The sequence below is a fragment of the Eumetopias jubatus genome, unplaced genomic scaffold (genome assembly GCF_037043125.1).
Source record: "Eumetopias jubatus isolate StellerSeaLion01/CBP00866 unplaced genomic scaffold, mEumJub1_p1.0 scaffold_6, whole genome shotgun sequence".
Classification (NCBI taxonomy): Eukaryota; Metazoa; Chordata; class Mammalia; order Carnivora; family Otariidae; genus Eumetopias; species Eumetopias jubatus.
In genome coordinates this window covers 118505106-118524308 of record NW_028274812.1, presented here as the reverse complement: position 1 = coordinate 118524308, position 19203 = coordinate 118505106, and the positions used below count along the sequence as shown (strand labels likewise).

The 19203-nt window shown below is 57.0% G+C and overlaps 2 protein-coding genes across 3 annotated transcripts; one reads left to right on the top strand and one right to left on the bottom strand.

The window, feature by feature from the left end:
- Window positions 1–4851: 4851 nt before the first annotated feature.
- BAK1 (BCL2 antagonist/killer 1) lies at window positions 4852–11509 on the bottom strand. 2 transcript variants are annotated; one of them, XM_028120587.1, is made up of 6 exons: window positions 11269–11509; window positions 9156–9256; window positions 8043–8178; window positions 7535–7678; window positions 6270–6450; window positions 4852–6178 (listed from the first exon to the last, which is right to left on the bottom strand). In XM_028120587.1, exons 2-6 carry the CDS (start codon window positions 9223–9225, stop codon window positions 6074–6076), a joined length of 636 nt encoding a protein of 211 aa, XP_027976388.1. In that variant the 5' UTR covers window positions 9226–9256; window positions 11269–11509; the 3' UTR covers window positions 4852–6073. The 2 variants fall into 2 exon arrangements, with proteins under 2 accessions (XP_027976388.1, XP_027976389.1); XM_028120588.2 differs by lacking the exon at window positions 11269–11509 and adding an exon at window positions 10157–10263.
- Window positions 11510–12484: 975 nt separating this feature from the next.
- LOC114222264 (gametogenetin-binding protein 1-like) lies at window positions 12485–17748 on the top strand. Its single transcript, XM_088024034.1, has 6 exons — window positions 12485–12951; window positions 13614–13732; window positions 14176–14270; window positions 14461–14608; window positions 15503–15642; window positions 17476–17748. Exons 1-6 carry the CDS (start codon window positions 12506–12508, stop codon window positions 17524–17526), a joined length of 999 nt encoding a protein of 332 aa, XP_087880160.1. The 5' UTR covers window positions 12485–12505; the 3' UTR covers window positions 17527–17748.
- The last annotated feature ends 1455 nt before the right edge of the window (window positions 17749–19203 follow it).

The following is a 19203-nucleotide window of genomic DNA, read 5'->3' as shown; positions in this document are numbered from 1 at the left end:
TAGGGGATGGAGCCCTGCTTGGGGCTCGTCGAGCAGCAGGGAGTCTGCTTGCCCCTCTCCCTCTGCTCCTCCCCCTGCTCTCGCTCTCTATAAAAATCTCAAAGAAAAAAAAAAAAAGTCTTTTCCCTAGTGGCTCAGTCAGTTAAGGGTCTGACTCTTGATTTCGGCTCAGGTCATGATCTCAGGGTCTTGAGATAAAGCTACCCCTTGGGCTCTGTGCTGACCAGGAAGTCTGCTTAAGATTCTCTCTCTCCCTCTGCCCCTCCCCCTCACTCACGCTCTCTATCTCTATCTCTAAAAAAGAAAAAAATCTTAGGACACCTGGGTGGCTCAGTCAGGTAAGCAGCTGCCTTTGGCTCAGGTCATGATCCCGGAGTCCTGGATTCGAGTCCCAAATAGGGCTCCCTGCTTAGCCTCCCTGCCGGCTTCTCTCTCTGCCTCTCCTCCGCCCAGCTCATGCTGTCTCTCTCTCTTTCTGTCTGAAATAAGTAAATAAAATCAAAAATCAAAATAAATCTTTTCTTAATCTTACACAAATGAAGTAACATTATGGACTTCTTTTTATATGGTCATTTCTATTTTCCTTCCCAAGGTGGTAGAATAAAATGTTTTCTGTTCATATTTTTCTTGCCACAATTCTACAACCATCTTATTAATTTGTCCCTACAACTAAAGAAAAGTCTGATAATTAACCTTCTATTTTTTTAAGATTTATTTATTTTATTTGAGAGAGAGAGAGAGCCTGAGCTGAGAGAGAGAGAATCAAGCGGACTCTGCGATGAGCACAGAGCCTGACACAGGGCTCGATCTCACAACCCTGAGATCATAACCTGAGTCGAAACCACAAGTCAGATGTTTATTCGACTGCATCACCCAGGCTTCCCTGATAATTATCCTTCTATATGTAAACCTAGATTAAAACAAAACTAATCAGTGTATTAATTTATGTTGTTTATCGATGCAAAGGAACAAAAACAACACTTACGATAGAGTGAATGATGCAACCAACCATTATCTTATACCATCCTGTTCTTTCTTTAGTATACTGGTTTTTTTGCTTCCTCTATAAAATGGGCATAGTAATTTCTGTCTTAGAAAGCTGTGTAGCCAAACAAGACGTCTGTCCTAAACATAATAACTCAACACATGTTCATTTCCTCCTTTCTCCTTTTCTGGCACCACAATGTTTCCCCAAAATTCAGAGTAAAGTGGAGAAATTCCAAGGTCTCTCCTTCTTCTAAGTGTAAGGAGCTGGGGGCATATTTAGGGGGCAATTTTGTGAAACAGAAGAAAAATTACTTTCTCCAGAGAGGCACCCCCTTCCTCACTCTCATCCTTCCACTGTCCACAGTGGGGCTTTGAGATGATTTCCTGCTTAAAAAATTAGAAAATAGGGGTGCCTGCCTGGCTCAGTTGGTGGAGCATACAACTCTTGATCTCGGGGTTATGGGTTCAAACCCCATGTTGGGCATAGAGATTACTTAAAAAAAAAACCATAATGTGTATATTTGTATCTTGTATTTAAAGGATATGTTAAGGATTTTAAGGTCATGTGAAGACAATATGTTCCATTACACTATACACTATACTATATATCACCATACCCCCAGGAGGATTGCCCCACACCCTTACCAGGACAGCACTTGGCTTTGAGCCTACACACAGCCCTTCTCTTACATGGCCCAGTAGCAGTGTTATTCAGGTTCCTGGAAATCTTGTTCTTTTTCAGCAGACATGGGAACCCACACCTCTAAGCCCAACCCAGAGCCTCCCTTGCACTCTGATTCACAACATCCACAATTCAGAGATGCTTAATGTGTCAAATTCACCCTGCCTTTTCCTGGTGGGGTCCACCTGAGAATTTAGCAAGAAAATGTTCCCATTCTGGAGGAAGCCTACCCTCCTGCCAGAAATGAATTGGAGAAGTTGCCCTCAGTAAGGTCTGAGATCAGGGGTCAGATCAAAACACGAGAAGGTTGGTGAGCGCCACTCCCAGGCAGCCAATCATCACAGAAGTCTGAACTTTGTAAGAGGAGTTTCACTGTGGATGCGATGCAGCAGGCAACTTGGAAGAACTGTCTTCGTGCTGTGTTCTTAGCCAAAGCTGGGAAAAGTTAAGGTATTAGGCACCAGGAATGATTACAAGATTGCAAAGCAAGAGTTAAGTGGAACTGAGAAGTGTTCTGATTTGTCTGTTGATTTAGGCCTTTACATCCTCATAGGCATATATTTGGTTGCCAAATCCCATACTCCAGGTGGAGGGAGATTCTGTGGCTTCAGTTCCTTCAGCTGTTAAGTGACTTCTCAGAAAAATCCGGTTTCTGCTCACATTTGTTCATCACCTGGTCTCAGTCTTGTGATGCTGCCCCTGTACTGGCTCGTTCACACAATTTGCTGGGGATCTGCTACCAGCCATGTGCTCAATAGGCCAGATCACTGGTTTTTGTTCCCTTATTATCTGGTGGGCTGAATCCTCCCCACCACCCCCCTTCCGGCATTTTTAATATGCCAGTAGTCTGGTGTTCACCTTTTTAACATGTCCAGCAATTGTTGAACATGTCCCAGAAGCTGGGTTTCTGGTTCCTTTGGACACTTCCAGCAATCTTTGGTAACTCCATTCCATCTCTTCCCCTCTTCCTCTCTCCCTCTCCTACACACGCGTACCCACCCACACACGTGAGATTAGAGTGAATTAAATCCATATTTTACAAGTGTCTTTGATCAGGGGCCTTTACATCTGAGGTGTGTACAACGGAGCAGGATATGGTGGTGGTTTATTTTAACTAACTAATGAATTAATTTTAATTTATTTTAATGCTATGCAGATGGTTAGGTCATAAAAACTTACATTCAGTTCCACTGAGTGGTTTGGGCAAAGGGAGGACTTTCTTGTTCGGACGGACACCTAGTGACCTAAAATAAACTTTTTTCGGAGGAGGTAGAACAGCAGACACATGAAGGTAAACTGTGGGGTGGGGCGGGGAGGCAGGGAGGCTCTGGGTACAAGGCAAGGCAGGTTTTATACTCACACTGCACAACTGAGCAGATGACACCTGAACACGCTTCTCTCCCGGGGCTGTACTACCTACTCCCGCTCAGTGGCCCCACAGACAGGAATCTAGACCTCTTTGATGGAAATGAGGCTACAATTTCAGAGGAACCAAAATTTTGAGAATTTAACTTCCTTAATACCTGCAGAATTCATCTGCTCCCCTGCACCGCCACGACCTTTGCCCTTTTCTGTGCCTCCCAACTTCTCACGCCCTGCTTTCGGCAACCCCGGAATGCGCTGAGATTTCGGTTTTGGAAACTTCATTCTGGCAGAACAAAGGACGGAGGGGAGGGGACCGGGGTAGACTCAGGCCAAACGTTTTGGGGCTCCCCACGCCTTCAGGATAGAGTTCCAACTCCTTCCTGACAGTTCCTGCCACTGCCCGCCCGCCTTCCTCGCAGGCATGGAAATACTCGCTCTTCCAAAGGTCCTCAAGCGGTTCACAAAGCCCCGCGGGGAGGGAGCGGGAGGGGCATCCGGAGGCCCCGCCCACCAGAGGGCACGCTGGCGCGCTCGGTGCGGCGACGGCCATCTTGGACTCGGGCAGCCCGCCCATCTCCACGATCTTCCGATTTGTGGGGCCAGTGGCGCGGCGGCTCCGCGCGGTGGGCAGACAGGCCAGTTACACCCCCTCCCCGCCTGAGCCTTTGGCAGTCCTGCGCTGGAGACCAACGGCCCCGGTCCCCACCTGGCCGGCCTCTACATAAAACCTCGAGCCAGTATCCTGGTGGCAAGTGCCATCTCCCGCCCTTTCTACCTGGTGACTCTGGGCAGGTACCTCAGTTTCCTTTATCTGTAAAGTTGGAGCTTAAGTCCCAGCCCCACCTTCCAACCCCCCAGGTCACCAGCTATAATACCTACCTACCGATCGGGCGTGTATGATAAATTCTCAGCATGACGCCTGGCACGCAGTGTGTGTTCCCTGTAGGTTGTCTAGGAGCTTTTCCTGCAGATTGCCGGGCGACCTGTAGCCACCACCCTTCCAGCCCCCTATGTTGCCGGGGGCGGGGCGCGCGGGATGGCGGGGGAGGCTTGCCGAGACTGCAGTCTGTATGTGGACTCTTTGAAGACCCAAGTCCAAAGGGAGAGGGGATTGGCAAGATGCCCTAAGGGCACTGTCAGTGAAGCCCCTAAGTCCTTTAGGACTTGCATGTGACCATTTTGGAAGGGTGTCAGAAACAAAGACCCGGGTGCCCAGGACTGGAAAGACTTTGGAACATTTGAACGCCTCCGTGCTTGTTATTTTTATCACCCCTAGTTGCCTTCCCGTAGGGACTCTGATGCAGCACAGAATTCCTGGAATGAAAAGCCCTGTGTGTGTGCTAGTTGTGGGGAACATGGGGAGGAGGGGGCTGAGACACTGTGTCCCAGGCAGAGCCAGGTGTGGGAGAGAAGGGCTTTTTGGGCCCTCAGGGGTGGTGGCTCCGGGGAGGGGCCTTCAAATCAGGCCTGAGGTGGCCTCTGGGAGTCCCCAGACATGCACAACTGCTCTACCAGATCCACAGCCAGAGCCCAGCAGTTTGGGGTCCCCCAACTTCCTAAGGGGTAGGAAACTTGCCTGGGACACAAAGATGAGGGAGGAGCCTGGAGAAGGGTCTAGGAGAGGTGGGGAGGGGCCGAGGCCTTGTAGGGAGCTGGGGCCTGGGAGAACCACACCCAGCCTTCTACACGATTGTGAAGGCCTACTATGAGCTCTTATTCAGTAATAAACCGTGTGAATGCCAGGCATGGCCAGGTTCCCCCAGTCCAGCCTGGTGGAGAGAGGGGTAGCAGAGGATACAAAAATTACCACACAGGAATCAGGGGATTGCAGTTTATTTTCAGACACACTCAGGGTAAGGGCTGGCCAGTGGGCTCCATTTGCATCCCCTCCCTGCATTTGGCTTAATCAAGAACTTCTCTCTCCTTACCCCAAACCTCTAGGCTGTGCAAGATAGACAAGACATTCCCACCCCCACCCACAGGAGGGGGTTAGGCAGGTGAGGAGTGTGGAGAGTGGGGGGTGGGGATGGGGGATAGAGTTCAAGTATTCACAGTTTCCCCATCCACACCCCCAGATTACACTGTGCCCAGGCCATGAGGGAGGAGCCCAACTCTGGGGTTCCTAGTGACATTAACAGCCCTTTTCTCACTCAGAAACCTCAAGATGAGCTCCTTACCCCCTTTCCCTGACAATAACAAACCAGTCCTAAAGTCTATAGTCTGGGCAAGGAGGGGACCTTAGCAATGCACTTACCCAAGACCCCTCCTTTCTTATCTGGGGTGATGGGGGCAGGGTTAGCTTCACTTGTAGTGAATAGGTTGGGTTTAAGTGGTAATAGGTGAGGAGAAGGGAGAGCACTGAGGATCTCGGGAGGCAGGGAGGTACTGATGAAGTTCTGACAGCTCTGGTCTCCATTCCTATCCCACACCCAGGCCCAGAATCCCTGAGAGTCTACTGCAAAGGCATTATGGGGTGGGGGGAGTGGGAGCCAGGGGAGAGCTTAGGAAGGGCCAGGACTGGGCTCCAGGCCCAGCAATCAAGCTCTGACCTTCTAGAACAGCTAAATCCTGGGGAACACAGAGTGGCCTACTAACCCCCACATCCCAGACATCCTGACTTGGGCAGAGTGGTGGGAATGGGGTGCGGGGAAGAGTCCTTCCAAGGGCATTCTAAAAAGATATAACCATTAAAAATTTGGGGGGAAGTGACTTTCAGCCTCTTGCTTCCCCAAGTTGTCAATCTCCCCAGCGTCCAATAGACAGGGCTGAGGGAGTCCCAGAGAGCTGAGGAAGAAGGCTACAGCCCCTCTCTGACAGGATGGGGCCCAGAGAGGGGGCCCATTAGCACCATGCAATGTTGGGGCACCCCGGCAGCCTGACTGACCCCTGAGCAGGGGTCCTCCGAAAGCTGGAGTGCCCACTTGCTAAAGCTTCTGTGTTCTTGAGGGAGGGCCCCTGCAGGGGGGGGGTGAGGGGAAAAGGCTTGGCTGAAGTCCAGTCAGGGGTGTCTGCTAGGACCCCAAAGGGCCCCTCTGGGAGTCATGATTTGAAGAATCTTCGTACCACAAACTGGCCCAACAGAACCACAGACAGAACTATCAGCACGTTCAGGATGGGGCCATTTCCCAAGTTCAGGGCTGCCACCTGCCAGGAGAGACGGAGTGGTCCAGAGGGGCCGAGAGCAAATCTGGGCAGGCCAGGGCTAGGGCGGGGCCGGGAGAGTGGCAGCACTTACCCAGCCGCCCCTCTGCGCAATCCACCGGGCAATGCAGTGGTGCAGCATGAAGTCGGCCACGAAGCGGGTCACCTCGCCCAGGAAGCCGGTCAGGCCATGCTGGTAGACGTGTAGGGCCAGGCGGTAGCCGAAGCCCAGGAGAGCCACCACTCGGCCCCAGTTGATGCCGCTCTCAAACAGGCTGCAGGCAGAGTGGTGATCCTGTCAGTGGAGACCCCCAGAAGGCCCTGCGGCCTGCTCTTGCTCTCCCACTGTCTGCTGACCACCCGCCCCGCTCCCAGCTGGAAAGCAGAACGGCCGAGCTGTGAACCAAGGTGGCAGAGGCTGCCCCAGCCTGGCCTCAGTTTGGGAAGAGCCTGCATGTCTGTGAAAGGAGAAAGAGGGCATACGAGGGCGATGCTGCCGCTGGGTTGTGGCCACAGCATGGTGGGCGCTGAGGGACAGAGGGCAGGGAGGGCGGCAAGCAGACAGACGCAGCAGGGAGATTACCTGTGGCTGTTGCTGCTGGCCTGGCAGCCCGAGAGACAGCAGAGAGAGAAGGACAAAGAAGTTAGGACAGGTCCCAGAATCCAAGTGGGGCGGGGGCGGCTTCGAAGGACAGGGGCGGGCCGTTTGGGCTCTGAACGCTAACCCTAAATCTGTCACCTAACCCCCATCCTCACCCCAGTGTCAGTCACCTTGAGGCCGACTCCTGACCCAGATTTAACAGCAGACAACACCATCAGTACGGCCACTGTTCTGAGCCCACTTCCTCTATTTTATAGACACGGGGCCTGAGGGCCAGAGGGCTTCACAAAGCCCGTAAGCGGCAAAGCTAAGATTTGACCCAGGCACGTGGTCTCTCTCACCACACCCGACTGCCGCTCTGACACCAGATCGTAGCAAAGGGAAGCCATTTCCAGGACATGAGCAACCTGACCGTCTTTGGTAGGAATAGGATTCCGAATTGGAAGGACAACTGTGTGTCAGCGGGGCTGGGGAGCTCTGGGGCCAGCCCCATCCTGGGCGCCTCTCTAGTCCCCGATCTACCCGGTCAAGTCCTCAGTGCTCCAGCTCACAGGAGCTGTGAGCTTCTACACTGAAGTGGAGGAGTCTGGGGCCCAAGAGAGAAAGACAGGGGCCCGAGACCACGCGTGAGCTAACAGCAGATACGGGAACGGCACACACGTCTCTTGACGCTGACAGAGAAGCGTGGCTCTCCCATCCCGCGGGCAGGACACAGTGTGAGGGCGAGAGCACAGCAGAGAGGCCGGGGCCAGGACTACCTCGAGGCAATCTTGGTGAAATACTCGTAGGCGTTCTCTACTGTCGGCTGTAGGTGCTGCAGCATGGTCTGGAACTCGGAGTCGTAGCGCTGGTTGATGTCGTCCCCGATGATGGCGAGCTGGCGACCCACCTGCCCCATGGTGCTGGAGGAACGGGAGCCGGGTAGGTGAGCAGGCCCAGGGCAGGCAGGGCTGGGACCTGGGCTCACGGAGAAGGGGTTCCGCCTAAGATGCCCCCAGCCCTGTGGACCCCTCCCTGGAGGTTCCTGACAGTGTTCAGACATGAGGGCCGAGCCCAGGGTCACGGGACAGGCATGCACTATAAAGGGTGCAAGGTCCCAGATGCGGGTGGAAGCCCAAAATGAAAAAGGCAATGATGGGAGAAGGACAAGACCCCCCCACCCACCCCCCAGGCCTCCCCAGTTCCCCGGACCTGCAGGGCAGTGACTCCATGTGAGCCTCCACTTCCCTGAAGATGGCCCTGTGGGCCCAGGGGCCTCTTGCTCACCTGCTAGGTTCTAGGGACAAGGAGACCATTTCTGGGTCAGCAGGTGCAGCTGCCCCCTCAGCCTCCTGCTCCTGCCGATGGCGGTAAAAAACATAGCTGCGAAAAACCTCCTCGGTGTCCCGGGCTACCTGCTCCTCTGAGGATCAAAGCCAGGAGTCAGGGAGGAAGGGCTGGACCAGGCAGCCCCATGCTTTGTGGATGGGTCACTCTTCCTCAAGGCCTCAGCCGTCCTGCCCCCCGGACAGAAGTGTCCCTAACTCTAGCCCTTGGTTAACAGTTAGTGCTTACTGGGTACAGGATCATCCTCACAACAGCCTTGTGGAGTAGGTGAACCCCAGTTTACAGATGGGGAAGCCAAGGCACGGGGTGTTTACATAACTTGTATGAGGTCACACGGTTAGAAAGAACCAGGACATAAGCCAGGCATGTGGGATTTTTAGTGTGAGTTTTAGTGTGTACAGGTACCCAGCCCTTATGGCTCAGGGAATGTGGGAAACAGAATTTGAAATTGTAGCTTTGGGCCCAGAAAAGTCACAAAGGGACATAGTGACAGACGGGGCACTGAACCCAAAGCCCAGGGAGCAGTCTGTAGTGGGCTGGGGACTGCAGGCGTCCCTGATGGTCCCCTGGGAATAGGAAAGAAGGGCAGCCATCTTACTTCCTCCCCAAAGTCTTAACAATCGCTTTTGCCAGTTAGCAGGCCTGACGGGGTGATAAGCCTAGGAACTTCCTTCTTTCTCCTACTGTAGGAATAGAATAGCCACACCCCACTCTTCTGGCCTCTCCTCACCCCTTCCTGCTCTTCTTCCTTGGGATGGCGCTGTGCCCACCTCACACTCCCTCCCGGGCCTCTCCCAGCCTCTGCTCCTGCCCCCCAGGCCCAACCTCCTCCCTACTCCCAGGGCTTAACCTGGACTGCACTCCAGCTTCTGAGGCCACTTGCACCCACCTGCACCAGGTGGGGAGATGCTTTTCTCCTTTATCCAAGGTAAGTGAACGGGGACAGGAGAGCCTGCCTGTAAGTCCTGCCTGGCCCTGTCCACTTCTGCTCTCACCACCCTCTCAGACAGCCCTGGTCGTTACGGGATGGGCGAGGAGCAGAGAGACCCTTACCGGAAGTAGAAGATGGGGCCGGCTCTCCACACCCCTGCCTGGGAGGACCTGGGCCTTGCCCAGATGCCATTTCTCAGGTCCCAGTGGAGGACAGGGTTAGCCTGTGGGGCGATAGGTGAGAAAGAGCAGAGATGGGGACGGGCAGGGGCTGTTGAGGAGAGTGTCCCACAGCCACAGAGAGAGGAGGGGGTCCCCCACTCCCCAAAGACCCCGTGGTCCTAGCCCCAGCCGCCTCTCATTTCACCACCTTGGGTCCCTGTGGCGCCTACTGGCAGAATCAGAACTTCCTGAGCATTTCACTAGCAATCCTTCAAGAGATGGGGAGAAAGGCAGGGCAGTCGGGATTCATACCTAGGGACCTGGAGCCTGCAGCCAGGGCCCTGGGGAGGGGTGACGGCCGCAGTGGCCCAGGGGATCTCAAGTCATAATTCACCTCACTCCTGGGCAAATGAGGTGAGTTTTAGATGCTGGGGGTTCTTTCCGCTGCTCCTGGGGCCTCCTGCACTCTACCTAGCACGCGCTTACCACAGGATTGCCACCTTCTAGCCAATGACCCATGAAAGCTGTGCTCGAAGGTCCCACTTCCCCTTGGCTGGTCAGAGCATGCCTGTTTTCCAACTCAGGCTTGTTAGCCACAAACGTTTCCTGAGCATCTATGCCTTACTTACTTCGATCACTCCTCCAGGGGTGTCAGACACTGGAAATGTTACATTACCCCAGCAAGGCAAGCATCATCATACCCATTTTACGGGGGGGTGGGGGGGAAGTGAGGTACCAAGAAGTTAGGGCCTGAGGGCCACATAGCTAATCAGGAGTCAGGTTGGCGATCTGAATTTTCATCAGTTCATACCCTCAATACTCATTTAAGATTTATTCTCAGTTTGTGGTTACCTGTCGACATGCCACCTGTGCTCTACCCATTCCTGCCTTGCAGTGAGCTGAGGAAGCCGTCTCCACAGCTCCCCTGCCCCCCCACCTCACACATGTACCCCGCCACATACCTGCTCTCCTGTCCCCAGCCTGTTTTCCTCTTTGCTCAGTCCTGGCCACAGCCCTCATCTGCTCTGTGAACCCTCGTCACAGGGAGTATTTCCTGGACGTGAGCTGTTTCACTTTCAATTTGCACCTCTTCATACCCACCCCCCCGAAAGCTGCCTCCATCAGCCTTTTGGGGAAGTGCCCCCCCTCCTGCCCCTGTGGAAGGTGCCGTCCTACCCCGGGCCAGCACAGCCACCGCCTTCTCCCAGGGAGGACCTCAGTACCCTCCCTGCCTTCCTCCTGCCTCTCTGGCCCGGGGCCATTTTCGAAAGTGTCCCAAGGCGAGAGCTCTCAGGGAAGGGGTGAGGGAGAGCTCTCCACCCCTCCACCTCCTGGGGGCAGGGATAAGGGGGAAGGCAGACCCTCCCCTCCTCCAGCCCTGGGTGCCAGCATGAAAGAGACCTTTGCTTGGCACCCCCCCATCCCTCCTGCTCCTTCCGGAACAAGATGCCCTTCCCTCTCCCCTGGTCCCCGAGCAAAACCAGCACCCCCAGGACAGCAGGGCAGGACTGCACCACCAGCTCCAACCACCGCTGCCTCAGGGGCTCGCTGCGGGGGATTAAGTGGGGCGGCCCCCGGGGCCAGAGGCCTATGCCGCCCTGGGCCTACCCCTGCCCTCATCCAAGTGGCCAGACTTCCTGGTAAGGGGAGCCCCCTGCTCTCCACTTGCTGGGCCTAGGATGTTCCCCAAGGGGGAGATGCCTGGTTGGGCAGCAGAGCCAGTCTAAGGCTCCTGGGGCACAGGAAGCACGATGAAAGTTCTCTCCCTGCCCTTGACCTTGGCTCTGACCTCCACTCCCAAGCCCCCAGACTGCTAAAGGACCTGGTTCTTTGGCACCCAATTCTTTGGCGCCCAGGGCCAGGGCAGGGCCGGGGACGGGGTGCTGGGGGAGCTGTGTGAGGGACAATCAGAGGGAGCCCTGGCTGGATCAATCCCCCAGCAGGGGTTGGCGAAGCTGCCCAGGCAAGCCTCCAGACCTCCCCCTCCCCACCCGGCTGCCTGCGGGCTCCCTGTATCCCCTTGGGCCTGGGGCCGCCGAAAGCTGGGAGGATGGGCCAGACCCTCCCACCTTACCTGCCGGGACCCTAGCCCAGGCCCGGATGGCTCACAGGGCCGAGGCCAGAGATCCTGAGAGGCCAGCGGCTGCTCCCGGGGGGGTCGGGTGCCCAGGCGCGGCTTCCAGGAACAGGCGTCAGCGCAGTCCTGGCGTCTGGATGCAGCCGCCGCTTGTCCCCACGGGGCCCTAGGGACCCGCGAGGCTGTGGTGATCCTAGAGGTGCCGGCAGCTCCCGGCTTCAATCAGCTCCCTCTAGAGGAAGTTGCTGTGTAGCCGCCGGATGCGGATGCAGGGCCTGCAGCCTGAGGGTCGGTCTGGGCTCATCCGCAGAGGAGACGCTCCACCCCCCACACTTGGCCCCAGTCAGGCCCCAGTCAGGTGGCATGGCTCCCCTTCTCCCACTCCTGGTATTTGATCTTCACTCCCTTTCATCAGTCAAAACCAATAAAAAAGCCAGGATGGCAGAGTGTCTTAAGCACTACAGTGTGGCTTGCACTTGGGCGATGGGCTGTTGTCCCGTTGAATTTTTTCAGTAACCCTTGGAAGTGGGTGCTGTCCACTACACCTGTTTTACAGATGAACAAACTGAGGCTCAGTGGGTTTAAGAAACTCCCAAGGTCACTAAGCTGGGTATATAATCAAGTCTCTAGATGCCATGGGGAATAATAATACTACATTGAGACTCAACATGCAATTAAGACGTGCACAAGGCACCTTGGTGGAGATTCAAAATCCTGAAGGTGATAGGCAGGTAAACAGAGATGAAAACAGGGGTGTCTGGGTACCACCTGGGCATGTGCCAGTGGATGCCGAGAGGAGAGAAAAGAGGGAAGACAGATACTATCTGGCTGTGGGGAATGGTTCTCCAGGGCAGAGGCAGCCCCCGGGACCAGGGAAGGACAAGCCAGCTGGAGAGAGGTGTGTGCAGAGGCCCCAAGAGCCCCTGCCCCCTTCTCAGTCCGGGGACCCCCCCAGCTTCCTCTGCCTGCCCCCCAGCCCCCATGCCTCCTGAAGCCTCATCAGCTACCCCAAATCTGCCTCCCATACCTCCTTCCCCTACCTCATCGACCCGCTGCCCTCTCTGCCCCCAGCTAACCCCCGTACCATGTCTTCCTCCCAGCCTCCCCATCACCACCCCCCCCACCTGACCTTTGCCTTCTAGAACTCCTGGAAGTTTCCAACTCCTCCTGTTCTTAAGCAGTTGGTGGGGGTGGCTGCTGCGGCCCCTCCCTCTGAGTCAGGGTCTCTCTCAGGATGGAGGCCCCAGCTCCAACCCCTCAGTCCCGAATTTTGGGCCGCTCCTCCATGTTCCGCTTTTTCCGTAGCCTGGTGGGGAGCAGGGGCAGCCCAAAGAGCTCTGACAAGGCCCGGCTGCGGAGGCGGGCATGCTCCTCACAACAGCAAGATGCCACCCCCCTGATGATGAACCGCCAGGGAGGAGCGGGGAAGAAGGAGCCAAGGCTGCCCACCACACTGCCCTACACGCTGTCTGTGGCCTTGCCACAGCACGATCCCTCAGGGCTAGGGATGGGGGACGTGGGGGCCCAGACCCCCACGCCCATGGAGGTCCTGAGGGTGGGGGCCCAGGGTGGAGAGGTGAAGCCCATCCTGTCCAGGGGGAGCCAGGAGGTGCTGGGCAGCCCGTCTGAGAAGGAGGAGGCAGTAGGGGAGGCCTCCGGGGATATGAGGATCTCAGACAGGTAAGGGACTGGGCTGTGTGGGTGGCGGGCAGGGGCCTGGGATGGGGGTACTGGGGCAAGGATATGGGGCTGAGATGGGAGGACCCAAATTGAGGAGGGCCCAGGAATGTGGGTCTTCAGATGGGTAGAGGATGGGAATAAGGCCCCTCCCTACCTGGGTCGGGAAGGGACAGATGCATCAAGGGTGGGAAGGAGCCTGTGGGCCGTCGGTGGGCTGGGGGGGTGGGGGTGGGTTTGGGGGGAGGGAACCAGAGATGGGGTGGGTCTTCCCACAAGTCAGGAGTTGTGGGTGGAGGCACCAGAGATGAGAGAGGGTCAGGCTGGGCACTGGGTGGGGGGGGGGGCGCCAGAGCGAACCAGACTGCGTTGCTTCCCAGCTCCTTCCTGGTCCCCTCTCCACCCTGCCTTCCCTCCCCACTCTCTCCCTCCTGGCTCCCAGTCCCATTTGGACCTGGCGCCACTCCTTGTGAGGACGGGGGCCCACCCACCCCTGTCTGATGAAGACCCCAGAGGACCAAGCGGGGAACTGTTGGAGGCAGGAGGGGGGAGGGGTCTGAACAGGGCCTGTGGGTGGGCCTTGAGGGGTCTAGGGGCATTTAGGGAGCCTTTGCCACATCTCTGGCTCCACCTGCCACCCCCATCTGACTATGTTTTGGGGTCAGGGACCACTTTGCCCAAGCCTTGGAGGTGGAACAAAGATGCCCACAGAGGGCCATGGGGCCGCTGGAGGTCAGCCCCAAGAACTTCACCAGGGAGGAGGAGAAGGATTGTCTGCTTGACGGTGAGTGTGGCGGCCACAGGCATTGGGGCAGTGCCAGAAATAGGCCCTCTTCCTCAGACTCCTCAGGGGTGTGGGGCCTGGAAGGACACAGAAGGGTTTGAGGGAATGCTGGGGGCAGGCTGGCTGGACGTGAATCCATTCCATTGCACTATGCCAAGCTGTGGGAGGGGGGCAAGTTGCTCAACCATTCTGCATCTCTGTTTCCTTATCGATAGAATGAGAATGGAACTGTATCTACCTCAGAGGTGCAGTTGCAAGGAGTCAATGAGATGCTCTTTGTAGAGTGCCTAGTACTGTGCCTGGCACATAGGAGTTGTTTGCTGAGGAAACGAGGGACCTCGCCCTCACTTCAGCCCACCCAGTGCCCCTGCCCTGCTGGGCCTAGTTAGGCCTGGGCTGTCCCTTGTTCCTATCAGCCTGTCACTGACACTGCCCTTTCACAGGAGACCTCAGGCTGGCCTCTGCGAAGGTGGGGGCAACTCCTTGGAACCGCCTCCTCACCTTGTACAAGCAGCTTCAGAAATCAGCCACGGCCAAGGTCTGTGGAACCAGGCTGGCCTGTAGGCAGGGGTGAAGCCTGGGTGGGGCTCCTCCCCACATTTGGCTGGGCCTCTTAACCTTTGGGGAGCTGTACCCTCCTGCTTTTTGTTTTATCTGGGGGTGGGAGTGGGGCTGCAGGCTTGGGTCCCTGTCCTCCTCACCTGATCAGCGATGGGGCATGCCCTCAGTTTCCTCTCAAGGAAGGCTTGCCTGATGAGGAGAAAGGCAAGGAACAGGAAATGGAGGAAGAGAACAGCTCATTCAATCTCTGCGTCCCAGGCATTGTCACCCTGCAGTCACCGCTGCATAAGACTTTTAGGTCAACAGATACAGTGGGTAAGTGCGGGGCACAACCTGCCCTCAGACCAGGGGGCTCCCCTTGGCTACGGCTCATGGGTGTGATACCAGTTCTTACCACCAGGTGGGACCAGAGGACCTAAGATGACCACTGAATGGGTGGGGGGGCGGGGGACCCGTGGGTGGCTGGGCTGGTGAAGTCTACTAGCTAGTCCTCCTTTCTCCAGGTTTGGGAGGCCATGAGGTGGGGATGGTGACTAGGGCTTGCGCTCCAGGAACATCACCCTTTCCCAGCCCAGACTTCTAACTTGTTCGGTGCCCCTGTGCTGCCCAGACATGGTGAGCAAGGACGGTAATAGCCTAACGTGATCACACAAGCGTGATCCCTGTTGACATTTGTGTAGCCATAACTATGGGCCAGACCCTCTTCTGAGCATTTTTCATGAAATGCCATATCACAACTCTGAGGTAGGTCCTCTATTATAATCTCTACCTCATAGTGAGGAAGCAGAGGCACAGAGAGGTTAAGTAACTTGTCCAGGGTCACACAGCTAGTACGTGGCACAGCTGTGACTTGAACCTTGGCAGCTGGGGTAGTCCCAGATCCTTGCTCTTGAGTCCGTGGCTGGTGGAAGGTGGGGGGCGATGTCTGCCTCTTGCATGCTCTCCCCAGGAGGTGAGGAAACTCACACTCAAGCATGCAGGAGGGAGCCCACTGGCCAGTGAGTTTCCTGGGGAATTCAGGGAGGTAGGGAGGTGGTTTGTGGCTGGCTCCAGGTAATGGCAATGTAGGGGCCGGGGCTGGGGGTGACCAGGGACTGCCCAGGGCTGGGATGAAGCCCGGAGAGCCGGAGCCCCCTCATCTCCCTTCCATCCCCAGCAAGTTGCTCCACCCTCTCCTGCCTGCCCCATGCCCATCTCTCTGACTCTCAGGTTTCGTGGAGTCGGAGTTAAAGAAGCTTCTGGCAGTACAACGGGAGTCCCGCCTCTGGAAGATGGGCAGCCATGAGGGCCGGGAGCTGCTGACCCAGCCAGAGATCACCCTGGAGGAGGCGGGCATTGTGGACGGCCAGGTATGCCCCGGCCTGTCCCAGACCACCACCCCCTGCCTGAGGGCACTGGAGAAAGTGGGGCCTCCTGCCTCCATAGGCCCCTGGCCCTGGCTAGGGAAGGCAGAATCCCTTCTTCACGGTGGTATTTCTGAAAGTGGGAGCCTGACACCCTGCGCCCACACACTTGTCCATCCGCCTCTCCATCTCTTACTTGACCCCATAATGTTGCTCTTTTTCTCCTTTCTCTGCCATTCTTGGCCACACTTACTCCCACAAACACTCGTAGGCTACCCGTCTGTGTCACCCCACAGACCACCCACTGCCCACCCTCCTTGACATTGGCCTTCAAGGTCAGGCCTGTCCCAGCTTCTCTGAGCGCACATGGATGGATCTGTTGTTGGAAAATGTGTCGATGTCCTTTTAAGTTACTTTGCATTCATTCATCAACTCATGCTTTCCTTCCGTGGACATTTGGCCCTGACAGCCTATGTAGTTTCCTTTTGTAGTAAAGTAAAGGAAAGAGCGTAGGGTTCAGAGGCCAAAGGCTTTCGTTGAAGCCCTGCCCTGGCCTGGATTTGCTCTGTGGCTTTGGATGCGGGCCTTGGCTTCTTTACCTGTAAAGGGAGCCTGGTGGGAGGATCAGACAGCACTTGATCCTAGCCAAAAGGCCAAAGTGACTGAAGGATCAGACAAGAAGGGGGATGCCCACCAGCTGTCAAGGGCACTGTAGTGTTAGGGATGGGACTTACCCCTCTGGGGGAGTGAATACCAGAATCGCCTGCCCCCTGGGCACTGAGGGGCAGCCCTCTCATTGTCCTGAGCCCACAGGCCTGAGTCACTGGGCCCCTCTGTGCCCTAGGGAACAAGGCTGTGCACCGCATCCTAAACCACAGGGGTGGCCCCAGCTCTGGAGGGGCCCTGGCTTTTGCCTTTTCACACTAAAGGGATCTCTCGTTACCCTTCCACCCTCTTCTCCCCGCCTCCCCTCCAGAGCCACCCCTGAGCCAGTCTGCCCCTGTCCCAGGGGTAGGGGTCACAGTCCTGGGGTAGCCTGAGCAGCATCGGGGGTCTCTAGAGAGTTTCTGGGTAGTGGCAGGTCGGGGCCCAGCTCAGGCCTCACGTGGGGGACAGAGCTGCCTCGGGAATATCTTCCTGCTGTGGGTGTTTCGAGGGTCCTAATCTCATCACTACCCCCTACTTTCTCCTTGTCTGCCCTCAGGGACACCAAGCTGAGGGGGAAGGTAGCCGCCCCCCAGCCTTTGGGGAATGCTGGGGACCTAAGGGAGGGGCGCTGAGGCAGCTGAAGCACCACCCTAGGCTGGAGGGAAGGGTGCAGAGCCCCCTTGATATGGTGTCCAGGACAGAGGTGAGGGAGGGGAGGGCTTGGCTTGGGTACCTGACTCCTGGGGCTTGGCATTGTGCTCCCCCTGACTCAAGCCTAACCTTGCTTCTGGGATTTAGAGTTGGGTCTTCTAGATGTCTGGACCTCCCTCTGACCAGGATCCCCCGAGGCACCTGGCACGGAGCAGTGCACAGAGGGCCTGTGACCAAGGGCAGCAGGATGGGGCCCTGCCCCCATCCCTGTAGCGGGGGCCCTCCTGCATCACCCCCCGGGGACCCTTTACCTGGACCCCCCCCCCGACCAAGTTGGAGGGAGAAGGGTCCCTCATTTAGCAGGAGGGAGGTGGCTCAGGGTTGGTGGACTAGGCCGGCTGTGGGGACATGGGGGAGGGTCTGGAATGGCCTCAGGGTGCTTATCTCTGTGGGGTAGGTGGGACGCTTCTAGGGGTACAGAGCAGGAAGGGAGAGACCAAAGGTGCTGAGGCCTCTTTCTTCACCCATTTCTGCCCTCAGCACTTGCTCCTGGAGGAGATGGATGAGATGGGGAACTGGCCTCCAGAGTGAAGCTGGTGCTGGCCCTGAGTCTGCCCTGCTCCCGCATCCCTTCAGCCCGAGTAGGGGTTTAGCCTCCCTCTCAGGAGGGCACATCCAAGGCGCCCCTGGGCCCAAGGGGTCTTGAGATCAATGGTATCCATGTGTCTGCAGGATGGGCCTGCCCAGCAGAATGTCCCCACTCATCAGACTCAGGCCTGTGCTGTTATTAATAAAGCCCACTTTGACTTCGGCCTCCTTGGCTCTCTCTGGACCCCACCCCTCGGCCTCAAGCTAGGAGCAAGCTCAGTTTATCCGGGGCCTCAGTCTAGCCCCCAGAGTGGCAGCCCCAATGGCAGAGCCCGAGTTCCAGTAGAGGGGCCACAGCGGAGCATCTGAGCTGGAGGACAAGAGGTTTGGTGCACCTGACCCGGGGGTGGGGAAGGGCTGGGGTCAGAGTGCCAGGAAAGCCCCTGCTACCACAAGACCAGACCGCGTTAGTGGGAGCATCCCTGACTTCCCTCCCTCCTAAGTTCCCAGGCCAGGCTCGGGACCTCATGGGGAGGATCCGGGAATTCTCCAGCAGGAAGTCCCTGCCCAGCCAGCACAGGGACAAAGCCAGGAAAGCGGCCTTGGGGCCGCGGGGACCTGCTTGGAAGGCTGGGCTGCGGGCAGGTAAAGGGTCCCCGGAGGGTGATGCAGGAGGGCCCCCGCTTACAGGGACGGGGGCAGGGCCCCATCCTGCTGCCCTTGGTCACAGGCCCTCTGTGCACTGCTCCATGCCAGGTGCCTCGGGGGATCCTGGTCAGAGGGAGGTCCGGACATCTAGAAGACCCAACTCTAAATCCCAGAAGCAAGGTTAGGCTTGAGGCTGGGGGGAGCACAATGCCATGCCTGTACTGAAGGGGGCACCCTCATACCTGACTTTTCGGGGATCCGGTGGGAGGGCAGGCCAGGCCCAGTTTGGACACCAGGAGGTGTTGTTTGCCTGGAATCCTTGACTCAGGCTCTGGGCTAGGGGCTGGTGGAAGGGCCATCTGACTGTCCCCTGAGTCAGCCAGGAAGCAGCCTTGTGACACTGTGACTCACCTGTGCCCTGATTATTTCCTCCCACAGTGTTGGCTGTTGGAAAGGGCGGGGGCCTCAGATAGTGGCCTGTGGGGGTTCCCTGGTTCCACCTGGGCCCTTTGATCTCCCCCAGCACAGATGTAGCACTGCCCATGGACCCCGTGGAGAGGACACCTGCTCTCTCTCCCGCATCCTAATAAGCCTATGACCTTGGGCCAGGCCATGCCCAGGCTTGAGTGGGAAATCCCAGGGCCCAGAGCACTGCAGGACAGAGCTTCTGCCCTCCCCCATTGCCCTCTGAGTGGGGCCAGCCAGTGGAGTGCACAGGCAGTCCCACATTGGCTTGGGGTAGGCTGGGCCCCCGCTGGCAGCTTGGGCTCCTTGGCTAACCTGTGTGAGCCAAGTGGCCACTGCGGAAGGAGCACCTCATCCTCAGCCCCCAGGAGGGTGGGGTGTGGCTGCTGGGGAGGGAGGGGGCAGGACCCTGGATTTCGGACCGGAGACTCTGAGGTGATCACTCCCCTCTTTGCTTCTCTCTTTCTGTAGAGTGAGGGTCATGCCACCTCTTTGTCCCTCCCTGCCCCCTCCATGCCCCCAGCATTGCCTGTAAACCACAGAGAAGAAGGTCTGGGAGGCCGGGAC